This window comes from Anastrepha ludens, chromosome 4 (assembly GCF_028408465.1).
Source record: "Anastrepha ludens isolate Willacy chromosome 4, idAnaLude1.1, whole genome shotgun sequence".
NCBI classification, from domain to species: Eukaryota; Metazoa; Arthropoda; class Insecta; order Diptera; family Tephritidae; genus Anastrepha; species Anastrepha ludens.
Genome location: NC_071500.1, coordinates 38,875,078 through 38,892,901, shown reverse-complemented (window position 1 = coordinate 38,892,901; position 17,824 = coordinate 38,875,078). Strand labels below are relative to the sequence as shown.

Here is a 17,824-nt window from a genome sequence, read left to right as displayed (position 1 = left end):
AGCTTTTACTACTACACCCGACTAGCATACACCAACGATTCTCGACCGGGTTATAAAATCAAATTTATCTTTTCTTCTCGCCTGTTCGCCTCCGAATTCACTTTTTGCAATCATGAACAATACCTGCGCTATACACTGCAGTAAATTATGAGCTTATGAACTCAGAAACATGTCATGCATGTATGACTTCTTCCGTCAAAACCTAATCTACAATTCTCATCAAGCTTATGGAACACCTGGTACTTGGTACGTACTAAAGCTTGATTTTCATAGCTTTCCATACAGTGAGAGGGCTATAACTTAGCAACCAGATTTTGCCGAACCATTAGAAGTCAGCGCTCAGTCAACAAATAATCGAGTTCAACTAGACGCTTAAACTAACTCTCTTTACTTTTCACAACGACTTGCCTCTCTCTCCAATATAAAGAAGCAATCAACTATTAAGCTAAAAGAAGGCTATAATGGAAAATAATAAAAATTCCTTCACCTTTATTAAATGCGTCTTGCGTCTTCACTATAGGGCCAATACTTTTGACATCATTCCCTTAGCTGGAAAAACAATCCTTGATAAATCACTGATAATCTTCTCAGGGAGGCAGTCTTACGTTCCATCTAAGTCATCCATCTTGGTATTACCACATACAAGGTTAGGTTAGGTTGACTTAGCTGGCTGAAAGCTATCACATAAACCTATTGATCCTTAGTGGTACCAGATGGAGCTAGTCCTTCACGTTTCTCTGTAGTAGGCATCTTGTAATAAGTCTGCGTAAACGCTGAAGCTCCAACCCCGACATATTAGGCGTATATGAATTTTTAATGTCGATGAATTTCTAATGTCTTCAATTAACCGACTAACCTACAGAATTTGTAATCGCTTCTCGATAAAAAGTTTTTCTTATTGCCAAGGACGGCAGTACAGTGAATAAACCCACAATAAGTACTGCCCAATTACTACAACGTTTTCCTTCTATTCTCGGATTATTGGCTGACTTTCGTCCAGAAAAATTTACCAACGGCAGGTCATTGATTTCCTGGACTTCTACGAAAGCCACCTTCATAAACCCCGTACTAACGACGGGCCATAGTTTAAGCAAAACATGATAAATGCCCACTCCGAATTCGCTCCAAAAAGGGTAAGGGTGAATGAGGAAATCTATTCTGGCAGTTCTTGAATACAATAAGCTTTTGGAAATAAAATTTCCGATTAAGCAAATTGTTCTCGACCAAATGCAATACAATTTTGCCAAATTTGTTCCATTATTTCAAACAAATTTGTTTAAATGCGCATTGCTGTCAGCAAATTTTGTTTATGGACTTAAAACGAGTATCCAGGAGCAATATCGGTGCACTGTGAATTCCAGGTTTCTACCTGAGACATCCTGAGACACTGAATGCATTACTGTGATCAAATTGAAAAACTGTTTTTCCTGTAAACTGTTTTGATTTTAAAATGTTTTGTTTTTTAGTTTGTAGTATCAGAGAATTTTTAAGTAATGAAAAGGCGGAAATATTACTGTTAAGTGTTTTTAGTACAATTGAATCTTGAAAGATTCTCTAGTAAGGGATCCACCATATAGAATGAAAACACCATAAATTCCCCACCTTAGGACTTTAGTTCTTAATTTTTTTATTATTATATTTTCTTATTTTTGAAATCATAAAATTATTACACACAACTTTTTAGACTACATTTAAAAAATTAAAAAAACTTGGCACTGTGAATTGATGTTGATTAATGATATGTTGATACATAAGGCCTCTTCTTTTCGCCAAGCGTTAGTAAGTAGGAAATAGGTGACGCAACTAGAACAAATAAACATATATTGGCAACGCGGGAATAGAGTTGCCTTAAATTACATGTGCAACCATGCAACCAGTGAGTCATACCAGTCCAATGAGGTATGGCCATACTCGCTAGCGGCGAATCTTGCTCGATAACTTTGTTGGTGCTTTCGCATGCAAATTTTTCGTCAAGGGACTACGTTGCAAATCGAAGTTATGTTTGTAGTTTCGATTTCAAGGGCTTGCACCGATGCTGCATGATGTCTATGCGTGAGTTTGAAGATATTCCTTTAGTTCTGATTTAATAAAAAAAAAACTGGAGAAGGTAAAGGGTAGGAGTACTCCAAAAAGAATTAGTGGCCTTTTTTTATTCCATTAGGTAAAGGAGTTTCGTTGAAAGTTTTTGCCGAAATGAAATTTCTACTGCAAAAGAACTGAAGATATCAAACTGATTAACAAAACGTCAAGAAAATCAAAGATTTTGGATTTGGGACTAAAACATCGTCAAGACTATGCTGTTACCATGGCATTTCGTGCGGAACAAATCAAATAATATAGCTTGGTAAGATTTTTGGGATTTCAGATGTATCTCAATTTGAATTATTCAAAAAAACCGTAAATTTCCTTGATAAAGAAATGGCTTCTGGCTGGGAAATGACCATAAAATGCATTATAATCTAAAACAAGACTTTAGTCGACCTCGGACCACCCGAGAGTATATTGGGCCCAAAAAAAAAAAGCTTACAGTCAGTCAAAAACCAAGAGCATGTCTACAGTTTCCCTCAATTATTAGGGGTTTTTCACAATGAATTTCCCACACCTGATCAGAAGGTTAATAAAAAATAATTTTTTCAATGTTATTCACCATAAAGGCGCATACACCTCCTTTTTTGCTTCACATTAATGCGCCGTCTTAAAACACATTCGTTGTTAGCGAACATTCAGCCACAAACTCGGTTTACATTCTGTCAAAAAAGTACCCGGAATTGTTCAATAAAACGCAAAATAATTGTTTAATCATCAAAATTTATTTTGTCGCCTTCAAAATAGGCTCCATTCGAAGCAATATACATATGCCAACGATTAGTCCAGTCATCAAAGCACCTTTTAAACGCGTTTGAAGAGATCTTCTTCAGCTCCTTCAGCGAATTATCCTTAATGGACACGGCGATCAAAGCGGCGTTCGCGCAGTGGCAATTTAAGTTTTGGGAAAAGGAAAAAGTCATAGAGGTGAAAACTGTGGTTGTTCGATAATATTTGTCAAGTTTTTGGCCAAAAAAGTGTTCACAATATGAGCGTTGTGAGACGGTGCGTTATTGTGGAGCAAAATCCATGCATTTCTACGCATATTCTCTATCAAACGTCGCATAACTTCCAAATAATCAAAGAAAACGACTAGTATGACTTTCAGTTTTGATGGAATTTGACGTGGTTTTTTGGGTTTCGGCTCATCTGTATAGCGCCATTTAGCCGCCTGTTAACCGGTTTGCATGTGAAACTCATATACCCACGTTTCATAACCTATTATGATGCGCTGGATAAACATTGGGTCCGAGTTCACTTGCTCAAGCATGTTTTCAGCCACCTTCTTCTCATGAATTTTTTGAAAGAAATTCAAGTCTCTTGGAACGAGTCGAGCAGTCATGCGTTTCATTCCCAATTGATGGTGTAAAATGTTGCAAATTGATTTGTGAGACACGCTAAGACCACGAGATACCTCCCTCAAACTTAAATGATGGTTTTCCAGCACTATTTCCTTGTTTGTCGACGTTTTCATCCCTTGAATACGTTGATGCGCGACCAGATCGGGGCAAATCTTCCACTACTTCTCGCTCCTCTGTAAAAGCCCTATACCCTGGACCCGTGTTTTTGATAAAGCACACTCGCCATAGACTTTCTGCAACATTTTCAAAGATTCGGCACACGAAATCTCGTTCAAAACACAAAATTTAACAAAAATTCCTTGTTAGATATTTTTGTCCATAGTGAGAATCGCTGAGCACACCTGCGGTTGCCTGATATAATTAAATGCCAAAAACAAGGTAATTGACAGATCACGCTCAAACTCTGCGACACTACAGAGGACAGTTGTACCAACATTCCAGCAAAAAAACATAATTCCCGATATTTTTTTTTGACAGAATGTATGCTCGTATTGCTGCACCTTCACCACATTCGCTTTATTTATCTAGCTCTGTGTGACTTCTGGCCATTAATTAAACGCCTGCGACACAGTTTCATGTCCCCAGAAGAGATTCAACGTTAAACGCTTCGTGAACTGAATGCCGTTTATGAAATATGTACTTCGAGATCTGCAAAACACTTTGGCAATAAATGTGGTTTTGCGGGGTTGAATTATTTTGAACAAAACGAAATACTAAATAAGTTAATATTATAAAATTTATAACGAAGTCACTTTTCATTTGGGAGTTGTGCACGTGTGCAAGCATTTCATTTTGCTTAAGCACATACAGATATGTAATGATGTTATGAGTGCTGTGAATACGTTTTGTAAAAATGCTATTGAATTTCATCCATTTGTAAAAGATTAGTGAGTGAAGTTAATTCGATCCTGTTAGCTGATTATACATGTACATATATATGTATGTATGTATGCCCCATTTATTTTTTCTTAGTTCTTGGTTGAAACATAGTGTCTGCTCAGAGAATTAGCCCAACGTATTACATGTATGTACCTACATATATACTTTGTATGTATGTATGTATGCATAGGTAAGCTTTATTACTCCAACATAAATAAGTCAAATTACATTCATTGCGAAACCTTATAAACTTATTATACAAGTAAGATATGAAACCAAATATTAATGTCTCAAAAATGATGTCTTGAACCAAACTTGATCATTAAAACTTGACTGATTTTGTTAAAATTTGCTCTAATTGTTTTTTTTTTCTTCTATTTTTGGTGAACTAAATAAAAATGAATTATTGCATGACTAGTTAAAATAAAATAAAATATATTGTCAAAGCTGTGCCGTAGAGTGATTATCTTTGATGGGCATACAAATTAAGCATGTGGTTGTAAGCGGGTATACAAATGTTTACATATACGCATGATATTTAATTTGAAAATATTAATTTGCTAAAACACAACGAAATACGTTTTTGAATTATTTTGAATTTCCTATTGACTTACCAAAAGTTCTGAAAGAATCTTCATCTAAGATGAGTTTTTCTTCTATGGTTTCTGTAAAAAATAGACGCAAAGTAAATAGACATTAGCACCTCTTCGCAAGCTTTTGTAGGACACATCAAGTGCGAGCATGAAAAATGTTTGCAACATGAACGCAAAATAATGTACGACCACAAAAAAATATAATAGAATGACAATACAATTTTAACAAGAAACGAAATTTAATAATGCTTTTATGTATTTTTCTTATGCACGAAAAGATAATACAATTGTAACAGATGCTTATTTACGCAAGGCTCTTTATTATTTATCAAAATGGTTTGACGCTTAAGAGTTAGTTGGTTAGTATTAATGACGAAAACTGGCATTTGCGTTTGTTAGTATGTAAAAATATTTCTGACATTGCTAGCAATACTCAAATTTGTATATATTCTTTTTGTTAAATATATGTGAAACACACACATATGTATGTACATTTTACTTACAAGATATGTTGGTTTTTTTTTTTTTGTTTTTTGATTTTTGTTTGTTTGGGTTTTTGTATTTGTGTTCGTTGCCTGATGGAATGTGTTTGTATTAATTGTTTGAGTAATTGATTTAATTGCTTCCTCTGGCTGCCGATTCATCGGATTCAACATACTCAATATCCGTATGAGCATCACGTGTCTCTGCATTACACTTGATGTGCAATTTCTCAGCCTCAATATTGAAGCTGTTGCTGTTCTTCTCGTGCACTACAGTGTAACTTTCATTTAGTAACTCAGTTAAATCGTTACAATTGCAAGCAGGCGCTTCGGCTGCAACATTATCGCCACTAGCATCATCAATATCAGATGGACACTGCAAATCTTCTACATCTGTATTCGGTGGATTAGTGCCACCACCAGCGCAAGCATCGTGTAGAGTTAAAGTTTGTATTTTGCAACGCTGTACATGATTTTTACTCGATTTTCGTTGACTGTCTGTCTCTATTGTTACCACAATATTCCTATTACTCACTATATAGTCCTTTAAAGTTGAACTACCCACATCGGTATCGCACTTAGCTTCTGTATCGGACATATCAGAAACCTCATCAACGCTGATATCCTCTATGTCGGTGTTCTTATCGAAGCTGGCGTCTTGCGGTTGCCTTTCATTGGCATTCAACTTCACATTTGACGGTAATCCACGCTCACTGAGTTCCATGTCTTCAATGTCAGTGCCACCATCTTCATTGCCCCTTGCAACATCTAATAATTTTATTTTCCCCTTGCTCGCGGTGCGTGCTTTCAACTTCTTACGTCTATTTGTGCCATCAACATAGATTTCTTCAACATCTGTTACCGATTCAGTGTTGGAATGCAATTCAAGGCGCTTACTAGGCTGTGGTTTCAAAGTCTCATTTAGCACAATGACTTCACCTTCAATTAAAGTTTCGGCATGCAAACACTCCGCCACTGAGCTATTTTGTTCAAAATCGTCAGCGCATGAGTATTCTTCATCTTCTGTTTGTACATCATCTGCTATTGCATTATAAATGCCAAACTGATGTTCACGATCCATTGGCATAACATTTTCAATGATGTCACCAAATTGATTTTCTTTCAGCACGACCATTTCGCGATGTGGTGGTGGTATCACAGCATCAGGCATTGAGGGTATATCGGGCGTTGATTGTGTCACATCATCGTAAAAGATGTCCTCCTCGTCTGTCAAGTCGCCACTATCATCGCCAGCAGCGGTCAGTACAACTGCTCTGGGTATGGGTTTCTCTTCTTCCTCACTATCGAAACAGTCTTCAGCAGCAGAATCGTCAAATTTTTCAACATCTGTTAAGGCCTCCTCTGTATGCGCTCTCTCTCCCGCCACCGTTAAGAATGCATTCTTATTCGCAGACATAGTTGTTGATTTTCTACGCTGCTGGCCACCTGTGCTGATGAATGCAACATCTATTGGCGGCAAGCTTGCATTGCTAGCACTATCGTATATAATGTCGTCTTCGTCATTTTCAGAAGCTGAGTCTGAAAGAACGATTTGGCACTCCTCTTCCTCGCCCGACAACTCGAGAACTTCACATTCGGATATACGACGTGCACTAGTGCCAGCAACATCTGACAGTCCTGATGCGATTTCGCTAACATCACTCATTGCGGATAAGTCCTCGTATTCATCAGAATGCTCATTTTCATTGGAGGGCAGCGTATGATCGGCAATGCATACTTTTCCCTGGTCATTTACAGCTGTATCTAAATCGAAACATACTGATTTCTCGCAGGCATTCTCCAGCTCAGAATCAGTATTATAATCTTCACAATCTGTTAGGTAATCACTTATTTCATTCAAATTTTGAGCTTGCAAGAAATTGCCACTCTTGTTTTCCACTCTCTCATTAGCCTCATTGTCGATCATACTTTGTTCGCGCAACCCATGTTGCAGAAATTCTTGCAGTGATAACTTTAACACGGGATAAACGTTGCTATTATCATCCTCTTCAGAGTCGGTGTCATTATAATCTTCGATGTCAGTGGCATCAGTGTCATGCTTTGTATGTTGCGGTATACTGATTGTATTGATGGAAGCTTTGGAATTTGTTAAATTTTTTATATCTCCTTGGCTGTCAAAATCTTCAATATCTGTGGCATCGCCAGCATTATAATTGTAATCCATATCATTGCTATTAGAATCTTCAGATGATTCCGACTGATCGTCTTTGGTAACGGAAATCATGGGAAGCTTTTTGGACATTTTGTTTTGTTTGGTTTATAGTAACTTAATTGTTCTTATTAAATGTTTGAGATTTTGCTATTTGTGGAAGAGTTGAAATTGATTTTAAATTTAAATTTTGAGTTATTTCCAATTATATTGTAAAGTTTTAAAATATTCATACATATAATTTTTTTACGGAAGCAATTAAAGCATTAGGGGTAGTATTCATACATTAATACACAAATATAATATATTGACTTTGTGGTGTGAATACTACAGCAGCATACATAAACTGTTGAGAACAAGGGAGTTTGTAGACTTTGATATCCCTGCTTGTGTATTTATACTAGTTGTGAGAAAGTTTTTACAATAACCTTCTTGAACTCATGTGAAGTAACTGTAATTATTTATGAACTATGTACTTATTCATTAACTATTCACCCCGAGGTCAACAGTCTGTGGTCTAACTTGTTAAACTTTTTTTAGAGCATCTCCCGCAATGGTCTGAAACCTCACAAGAGGTCTCGCATTTCAGCCTCAAAATAGCTGCAATAGCGATTATAGCGACATGTTCCAAGCTACATAAATGGCAGATAATTTTTTTTAAATTCTATATCCCATTAAGCTATGGATTTTATATATGGCATAAAATCAGGCAAATAGCCACAGAGGTGTCTCTTCCAAAAATTTTCGTAATCACTCGCCGTGAATTTACACAATTTTTTGGAGCCGCGCAAACCCACAAAATGCCGAATTGCATTGACGCTTTGATACAGAATTTAACAAAACGATCGCTCCACTGCTTCTACCGGAATATTCTTCAGTGAGTAAATTAGATGAACTAAGCAAGTTAGCTTCATAATCCGCACTCAAAGCCCTAAATCATCGATTGAATATTCAACCGTGTTTTGAAAGCTGTTGGAGTATTGAAGATGGAATGTTCTAGGTGTTCAGTGGCAAAGACTTTCATTGAAAGGTCGTTTTCTACTATGAAACTAATAATAACTTTACCCCGAAATGTAATGAGTAATGGCGGTTTGAGCGCGCTTGCTTTGATTTTCATGTCCGAAACGAAACAAACACCGAGATGTTTACTTCTTTCATCAAGTGGTGGATTGCCTTGTCTAATATAGAAATACCCACCCACAAATATTATAATGAAATTTGTGATATTGTTATTTCTTTATTCGTTAATTTTTTATCTATATCTCGCATGTTTAGTTCTAGCTTGTATTGCCGAAATGTATGTATGTGACGTGTATGTTCTTGTTATCATTTATGCATACATATACGAAGTTTTTCTTATATGAAACAAAACTTTTATGGTTTGAATTAAATTTAAAACATACCCTTCGTGGAATCTTCAATTTATCCACATTCTTTTTTATGGCATTGCATTTAGTCAGTACAAATAACTACCAAGTTCTAGAAAATATTGCTATGATAAATGACTCATAGTTTAACTTAAAATCTGCGGACTTCTCCGCAACAAAATCCTGACCCACTGACGATAAATTCGATACGTTCTTCCTTTTGATAGATAGAATAAAATACCTAATTTTCGCGTTGCCGTTTGTTTAGCGTATGTCTACGTCTACATTCACATACACATGTATCATATATGTTGACTGCAAGTTTTTATATCAACCCCGGTGTGAATGCAGCTATCGACGTAATACGTATATTTATGTTGGATTTTTTAAATACATACATAGTAAAGCGATTCTCTACATACATATATAGTCAAAGTCTATTTATCTAATAGATATCATAATTATTAACAAATTAATGTATAAGTATGCTCGTATATGTACACCCACTATAGGCACAAAATGAGAGCAAAGGTTTGTCTATAGCGGTCGCAATCGCAAATCTAAAGTGTAATGTTACCATGAAAAAAATTGTTCTCATAAAAAACCACGTGCCGCTCGGAGGTGGCATAAAACTTTAGGCCATCCATTTGAGTAACAACATCAAGATGCATACCACAAATTGGAGGAGGAGCTCGGCAAACACCCAACAAAGCATGTACACGCCTATTATATATTATACTTTTAAACGAGTTTACCTACGTATATGAAAACAATGTCCCTACATATTTAAATTAAGCTAATAAAAAACAGTGTGTATGGTTTGCACTTATGTGATGCTATATCCTGAAAGTTAATTAATTAGTGAGCTAAATAAACTTACAGGTATTTACAATACTAGGGCAACTAAGTAATTAAGTAATTTTTATTTACCTTTTGGCGTTTCGATCTGCTCCGATCTCGAGTTTCTCGATGATGTCGGGCTAATACTACCCATTCGAATGCCAGACGCACCGAATTGCATTTGCAGCGCTGGATCCATAGCATAACCGGCTGCTTGTTGCCGGCGCAATGTTTCTTCGATTAAGGCCAATGGACTACGTGTTGGTTTTGGAGAGCCTGGGCTTGCGGCCAATAAACGATCCTGTTCCGTATTAAACATTGGCAATGCAACTGAATCGGACAAACTTGAATCGGTTGTATCAATGAAACTAACATCAAACTCATTCACGCAACGTTGATCTGTTGATGGCGGGCGTACTATGGACATTGTATCCAAATCAGTGTCCGGCTGTCGATAAATTACTTCGAATGGTTTGTCTGGGCCCAATGTTTTTGTAAAAACTTCACTTGTTAACACTTTTCTGCTTCCAGAAGATGAGGTAGAACTTTTTGTACTCTCTGTGGATCTAAAGGATCGTGAAATTTCCGCATCATCATCAATTATAACTGTGCTGACAATGGCAGTAGTAGCCAGTGGCTCTTGGTGAACTTTAACTACCGTTGTTCGAGTTGGTACCGTTGGTATTTTGGAAATTTTCGGTGTAGTTGTTATGGAATTAAATCCTGTGGACGTGGTAACCACAAACTTGTCTGCTAATTTCAGATTTGCCACTTCTTTGTCTAGTTTCTTTATATTTGTAGCTGTGCGCGTATATTTACGTACACTACTCATTGAGCCGCTGGCACTAGTGTTACCGCTACCAGTCAGGCTGGACTCATTCATCGAATCCTTCATCTTTTTTTGTACTTTTACATCACTTTTTTTTGTTTGTGTAGTTCTTCTTTTCGGTTGTTCAGCTTTAACTGTAGCCGTCGGTGTAGTATCCTTATTGTCTTTACGACCTTTCACCTCGGTTGATTTACTTTCACTTTTAGTTGGATTAAGTTTTCTTCGAGTACCTATATTGGAATGAATACTAAGGGGAACTTTGGATCGGTGCTGTGCATTTTCAGCTCGGCTTATGAGCTTCTTTTCTTCTGAGTTCTCGTTTTTCACATTTCTATATGTTCTTGTTGTTGACACAGTTGCGTTTGTAATCTCCTTTGCTCTGTCAATTTTGTGCTTTATTTTACTTTGATTTGCTTTATTCAATACATTACTCATTTCCTTACTTGTTTTTGGAGGCATAGATTTTTCAATGCTATGTGCTATCACAGATTTAGTTTTCTCTATATTAATTTTTCTATGATACAGTTTTTCAGTGCTTTTTATCGATTCCTTACTATTAGATAGTGAGTCTTTCTTTAAATTCGTCAAACTACCTTTAAAATTTAATGTTTGTTCTTCTTTGGATAGATTGCGTACATATCGCCTTGGTGCATCGGTAGTAGTAAATTGCTTACCTTTAGATATCGCTGGTGGTATAGGTGACCTTGATGCCAGCGGAGTTTCTGTATCTGAATGTTTCGACGCAGATTGTGTATTACCATATCGTAGGCTATGCGCCAGTGTTGGCTGCATATATCTGTGCATCACAGTTGAGGTAGGAGTAGTCAATCGCTTTCGTTGAGCCTCATCACCAGCCGGTTCGGAAGATTTGCTGATTGTCTTGGGTTTAGTTTTCTTAGTAGTAGCTTTCTTTTCATATTTTTTGGTTTGCGCATAAACGCTAGTAACATGAGAATAGTCCGCCTTCGGTCGGCTAGATGTCGGACTAAATGTTCTTAGTGTGGCATTATAAGGTATCGCAGTTACATCAGTTCGTATTCGGGGTCTAGGCGTTGTTGAGCGGCTATGCGAATTGTCTTCATTTAAGCCAACGTGGACTGCATGTGGTCGTGGACTTATAGATCTATCTGACCGTACCCCAGTTCTTAGGCGGTGTTGTGCAGCTCTCACAGTTGAAACTGGTTTCGTTTCATCCTTATTTGGAAATAATTTCTTTTGCTTAACTTGCGCCGGTGCTAATGGTTTAACTTTAGAAGACTTTCTACGCTCGTCGGTACTTGAAGCATACCGGGCTTGAGCTTTTGCTTGTATCTGCTTCGGAGAAGACTTAGTTTGATCTTTTATGGAAGATTCATAAGGTTTCCCTGCGAACTGCTTTTTCCCTAAAACTTTCTTAGTACCCTCAGAACTTTGTCTTACCTTTTTCTTACCTTCGTCTAAATTTACAAAGTAAGCAACGGCTTTCTCCTTACGTATATCTGAAGGTTGCGAAACTGATCTTTCTAAACTATCTAAGCTACTACAAGAGTCCAAGATGTCCCGACTTTGTGAAACACTTGTAGAACGCGGCTCTTCGCTTTCAGTTATATCAGCTATAAATTGCGGGGTACTAGCAAATGCACGGTTCGATATTATATCCTGTTTAATACCCAGTTCACCGCCAACAACGTCCTTCCCATCTGCGGCCTCAGAGCCCACAGATTCGTCGAATTCTTCACCAGTTTCGTCAGAAGAAAAAGTGTTTGCAATGAGTTTAGCTACGTAAAGCGGAGATTTGGGTTTGTCCTCTTCTTTACAAATTGGTTGCATTTCTTTAATACCTTCGCCCTCTGGCTTGGCATCTGGCGGAACCAAGGGCACAACTGGTTTCGCGTCAGTGACCTTCGGTTTATCGAATTCTTCTTCTGACTCGTCAGCAGAGCATGTTTCTGGAATAGGTCTAGTTACGTCAAGTGGAGATTTGGGGGTTTCCTCTGGTTTTGAAATAGGTTGCATGTCCTTGATAACTTTCTCTTCTGTCTTGGCAACTGATGGACTCAGGGACGAAACTGGTTTCACGTCAGTCACCTTCGGTTTATCGAATTCTTCCTCTGATTCGTCAGAAGAGAATGTACTTGGAATAGGTGTAGTTACGTCAAGTGGAGATCTAGGTTTGTCCTCTGGTTTTGAAATAGGTTGTATATCTCTGATAACTTTTTCTTCTGGCTTGACAACTGATGGAATCAGGGGCGAAACTGGTTTCGCTGCAGTGACCTTCGGTTTATCGAATTCTTCCTCTGATTCGTCAGAAGAGAATGTACTTGGAATAGGTCTAGTTACGTCAAGTGGAGATTTAGGTTTGTCTTCTGGTTTTAAAATAGGTTGTATATCTTTGATAACTTCTTCTTCTGGCTTGGCAACTGATGGAATCAGGGGCAAAACTGGTTTCACGTCAGTGACCTTCGGTTTGTCGAATTCTTCCTCAGATGCGTCAGAGGAGAATGTACTTGGAACTGGTCTAGTCACGACAAGAGGAGATTTGGGTTTGTCCTCTGGTTTTGAAATAGGTTGTATATCTTTGATAACTTTCTCTTCTGGCTTGACTACTGATGGGATCAAGGGCATAACAGGTTTCGCGGCAGTGCCCTTGGGTTTATCGAATTCTTCGTCAGAAAGGAATGTACTTGGAATAGGTCTAGTTACGTCAAGTGGAGATCTAGGTTTGTCCTCTGGTTTTGAAATAGGTTGCATATCTTTGATAACTTTCTCTTCTGGCTTGGCAACTGATGGAATCAGGGGCGAAACTGGTTTCACGTCACTGACCTTCGGTTTATCGAATTCTTCCTCAGATTCGTCAGAAGAGAATGTACTTGGAATAGGTCTAGTTACGTCAAGTGGAGATTTAAGCTTGTCCTCTGGTTTTGAAATAGGTTGTATATCTTTGATAACTTTTTCTTCTGGTTTGACAACTGATGGGATCAAGGGCATAACAGGTTTCGGGGCAGTGTCCTTGGGTTTATCGAACTCTTCGTCAGAAGAGAATGTGCTTGGAATAGGTCTAGTTACTTCAAGTGGAGAGTTAGGTTTGTCCTCTGGTTTTGAAATAGGTTGTATATCTTTGATAACTTTCCCTTCTGGCTTGGCAACTGATGGAATCAGGGGCGAAACTGGTTTCACGTCAGCGACCTTCCGTTTATCGAATTCTTCGTCAGAAGAGAATGTACTTGGAATAAGTGTAGTTACGTCAAGTGGAGATTTGGGTTTGACCTCTGGTTTTGAAATAGGTTGCATATCTTTGATAACTTTCTCTTCTGGCTTGGCAATTGATGGAATCAAGGGCATAACAAGTTTCGCGGCAGTGTCCTTGGGTTTATCGAATTCTTCGTCAGATTCGTCAGAAGAGAATGTACTTGGAATAGGTCTAGTTACATCAAGTGGAGATTTAGGTTTGTCCTCTGGTTTTGAAATAGGTTGTATATCTTTGATAACTTTTTCCTCTAGCTTGACAACTGATGGGAGCAAGGGCACAACAGGTTTCGCGGCAGTGTCCTTGGGTTTATGGAATTCTTCGTCAGATTCGTCAGAAGAGAATGTACTTGGAATAAGTGTAGTTACGTCAAGTGGAGATTTGGGTTTGTCCTCTGGTTTTGAAATAGGTTGCATATTTTTGATAACTCTCTCTTCTGGCTTGGCAACTGATGGAATCAGGGGCGAAACTGGTTTCACGTCAGTGACCTTCGGTTTATCGAATTCTTCCTCAGATTCGTCAGAAGAGAATGTACATGGAATAGGTCTAGTTACGTCAAGTGCAGATTTAGGTTTGTCCTCTGGTTTTGAAATAGGTTGTATATCTTTGATAACTTTTTCCTCTGGCTTGACAACTGATGGGAGCAAGGGCACAACAGGTTTCGCGGCAGTGTCCTTGGGTTTATGGAATTCTTCGTCAGATTCGTCAGAAGAGAATGTACTTGAAATAGGTCTAGTTACGTCAAGTGGAGATTTGGGGGTTTCCTCTGGTTTTGGAATTGGTTGCATGTCTTTGATAACTTTCTCTTCTGTCTTGGCAACTGATGGACTCAGCGACGAAACTGGTTTCACGTCAGTGACCTTCGCTTTACCGAATTCTTCCTCAGATTCGTCAGAAGAGAATGTACTTGGAATAGGTCTAGTTACGTCAAGTGCAGATTTAGGTTTGTCCTCTGGTTTTGAAATAGGTTGTATATCTTTGATAACTTTTTCTTCTGGCTTGACAACTGATGGGATCAAGGGCATAACAGGTTTCGGGGCAGTGTCCTTGGGTTTATCGAACTCTTCGTCAGAAGAGAATGTGCTTGGAATAGGTCTAGTTACCTCAAGTGGAGAGTTAGGTTTGTCCTCTGGTTTTGAAATGGGTTGTATATCTTTGATAACTTTCTCTTCTGGCTTGGCAACTGATGGAATCAGGGGCGAAACTGGTTTCACGTCAGCGACCTTCCGTTTATCGAATTCTTCGTCAGAAGAGAATGTACTTGGAATAAGTGTAGTTACGTCAAGTGGAGATTTGGGTTTGACCTCTGGTTTTGAAATAGGTTGCATATCTTTGATAACTTTCTCTTCTGGCTTGGCAACTGATGGAATCAAGGGCATAACAGGTTTCGCGGCAGTGTCCTTGGGTTTATCGAATTCTTCGTCAGATTCGTCAGAAGAGAATGTACTTGGAATAGGTATAGTTACATCAAGTGGAGATTTAGGTTTGTCCTCTGGTTTTGAAATAGGTTGTATATCTTTGATAACTTTTTCCTCTGGCTTGACAACTGATGGGAGCAAGGGCACAACAGGTTTCGCGGCAGTGTCCTTGGGTTTATGGAATTCTTCGTCAGATTCGTCAGAAGAGAATGTACTTGGAATAAGTGTAGTTACGTCAAGTGGAGATTTGGGTTTGTCCTCTGGTTTTGAAATAGGTTGCATATTTTTGATAACTCTCTCTTCTGGCTTGGCAACTGATGGAATCAGGGGCGAAACTGGTTTCACGTCAGTGACCTTCGGTTTATCGAATTCTTCCTCAGATTCGTCAGAAGAGAATGTACATGGAATAGGTCTAGTTACGTCAAGTGCAGATTTAGGTTTGTCCTCTGGTTTTGAAATAGGTTGTATATCTTTGATAACTTTTTCCTCTGGCTTGACAACTGATGGGAGCAAGGGCACAACAGGTTTCGCGGCAGTGTCCTTGGGTTTATGGAATTCTTCGTCAGATTCGTCAGAAGAGAATGTACTTGAAATAGGTCTAGTTACGTCAAGTGGAGATTTGGGGGTTTCCTCTGGTTTTGGAATTGGTTGCATGTCTTTGATAACTTTCTCTTCTGTCTTGGCAACTGATGGACTCAGCGACGAAACTGGTTTCACGTCAGTGACCTTCGCTTTACCGAATTCTTCCTCAGATTCGTCAGAAGAGAATGTACTTGGAATAGGTCTAGTTACGTCAAGTGCAGATTTAGGTTTGTCCTCTGGTTTTGAAATAGGTTGTATATCTTTGATAACTTTTTCTTCTGGCTTGACAACTGATGGGATCAAGGGCATAACAGGTTTCGGGGCAGTGTCCTTGGGTTTATCGAACTCTTCGTCAGAAGAGAATGTGCTTGGAATAGGTCTAGTTACCTCAAGTGGAGAGTTAGGTTTGTCCTCTGGTTTTGAAATGGGTTGTATATCTTTGATAACTTTCTCTTCTGGCTTGGCAACTGATGGAATCAGGGGCGAAACTGGTTTCACGTCAGCGACCTTCCGTTTATCGAATTCTTCGTCAGAAGAGAATGTACTTGGAATAAGTGTAGTTACGTCAAGTGGAGATTTGGGTTTGACCTCTGGTTTTGAAATAGGTTGCATATCTTTGATAACTTTCTCTTCTGGCTTGGCAACTGATGGAATCAAGGGCATAACAGGTTTCGCGGCAGTGTCCTTGGGTTTATCGAATTCTTCGTCAGATTCGTCAGAAGAGAATGTACTTGGAATAGGTATAGTTACATCAAGTGGAGATTTAGGTTTGTCCTCTGGTTTTGAAATAGGTTGTATATCTTTGATAACTTTTTCCTCTGGCTTGACAACTGATGGGAGCAAGGGCACAACAGGTTTCGCGGCAGTGTCCTTGGGTTTATGGAATTCTTCGTCAGATTCGTCAGAAGAGAATGTACTTGGAATAAGTGTAGTTACGTCAAGTGGAGATTTGGGTTTGTCCTCTGGTTTTGAAATAGGTTGCATATTTTTGATAACTCTCTCTTCTGGCTTGGCAACTGATGGAATCAGGGGCGAAACTGGTTTCACGTCAGTGACCTTCGGTTTATCGAATTCTTCCTCAGATTCGTCAGAAGAGAATGTACATGGAATAGGTCTAGTTACGTCAAGTGCAGATTTAGGTTTGTCCTCTGGTTTTGAAATAGGTTGTATATCTTTGATAACTTTTTCCTCTGGCTTGACAACTGATGGGAGCAAGGGCACAACAGGTTTCGCGGCAGTGTCCTTGGGTTTATGGAATTCTTCGTCAGATTCGTCAGAAGAGAATGTACTTGAAATAGGTCTAGTTACGTCAAGTGGAGATTTGGGGGTTTCCTCTGGTTTTGGAATTGGTTGCATGTCTTTGATAACTTTCTCTTCTGTCTTGGCAACTGATGGACTCAGCGACGAAACTGGTTTCACGTCAGTGACCTTCGCTTTACCGAATTCTTCCTCAGATTCGTCAGAAGAGAATGTACTTGGAATAGGTCTAGTTACGTCAAGTGCAGATTTAGGTTTGTCCTCTGGTTTTGAAATAGGTTGTATATCTTTGATAACTTTTTCTTCTGGCTTGACAACTGATGGGATCAAGGGCATAACAGGTTTCGGGGCAGTGTCCTTGGGTTTATCGAACTCTTCGTCAGAAGAGAATGTGCTTGGAATAGGTCTAGTTACCTCAAGTGGAGAGTTAGGTTTGTCCTCTGGTTTTGAAATGGGTTGTATATCTTTGATAACTTTCTCTTCTGGCTTGGCAACTGATGGAATCAGGGGCGAAACTGGTTTCACGTCAGCGACCTTCCGTTTATCGAATTCTTCGTCAGAAGAGAATGTACTTGGAATAAGTGTAGTTACGTCAAGTGGAGATTTGGGTTTGACCTCTGGTTTTGAAATAGGTTGCATATCTTTGATAACTTTCTCTTCTGGCTTGGCAACTGATGGAATCAAGGGCATAACAGGTTTCGCGGCAGTGTCCTTGGGTTTATCGAATTCTTCGTC

At 38.7% G+C, this 17,824-nt stretch overlaps 2 protein-coding genes across 4 annotated transcripts in view; both read right to left on the bottom strand.

The window, feature by feature from the left end:
* Positions 1-17,824, bottom strand: part of LOC128861733 (mucin-2) — a 64,866-nt gene that overhangs the window by 16,236 nt on the left and 30,806 nt on the right. The window contains exons 1-2 of one of the 3 annotated variants that reach the window (XM_054100097.1): positions 9,868-17,776; positions 4,940-4,990 (exon numbers count right to left, since the gene is read on the bottom strand). In XM_054100097.1, coding sequence (XP_053956072.1) covers positions 4,940-4,990; positions 9,868-17,728 — 7,912 coding nt within the window. In that variant the 5' untranslated portion in view covers positions 17,729-17,776. Of the gene's footprint in view, positions 1-4,939; positions 4,991-5,421; positions 7,721-9,867; positions 17,777-17,824 lie in introns of those variants that run through there. The other 2 variants (XM_054100099.1, XM_054100098.1) reach the window with 2 other exon arrangements.
* LOC128861787 (titin-like) overlaps positions 17,770-17,824 on the bottom strand; it is a 68,420-nt gene continuing 68,365 nt past the window's right edge. The window contains exon 11 of the mRNA XM_054100166.1: positions 17,770-17,817. Coding sequence (XP_053956141.1) covers positions 17,770-17,817 — 48 coding nt within the window. The remainder of the gene's footprint in view (positions 17,818-17,824) is intronic.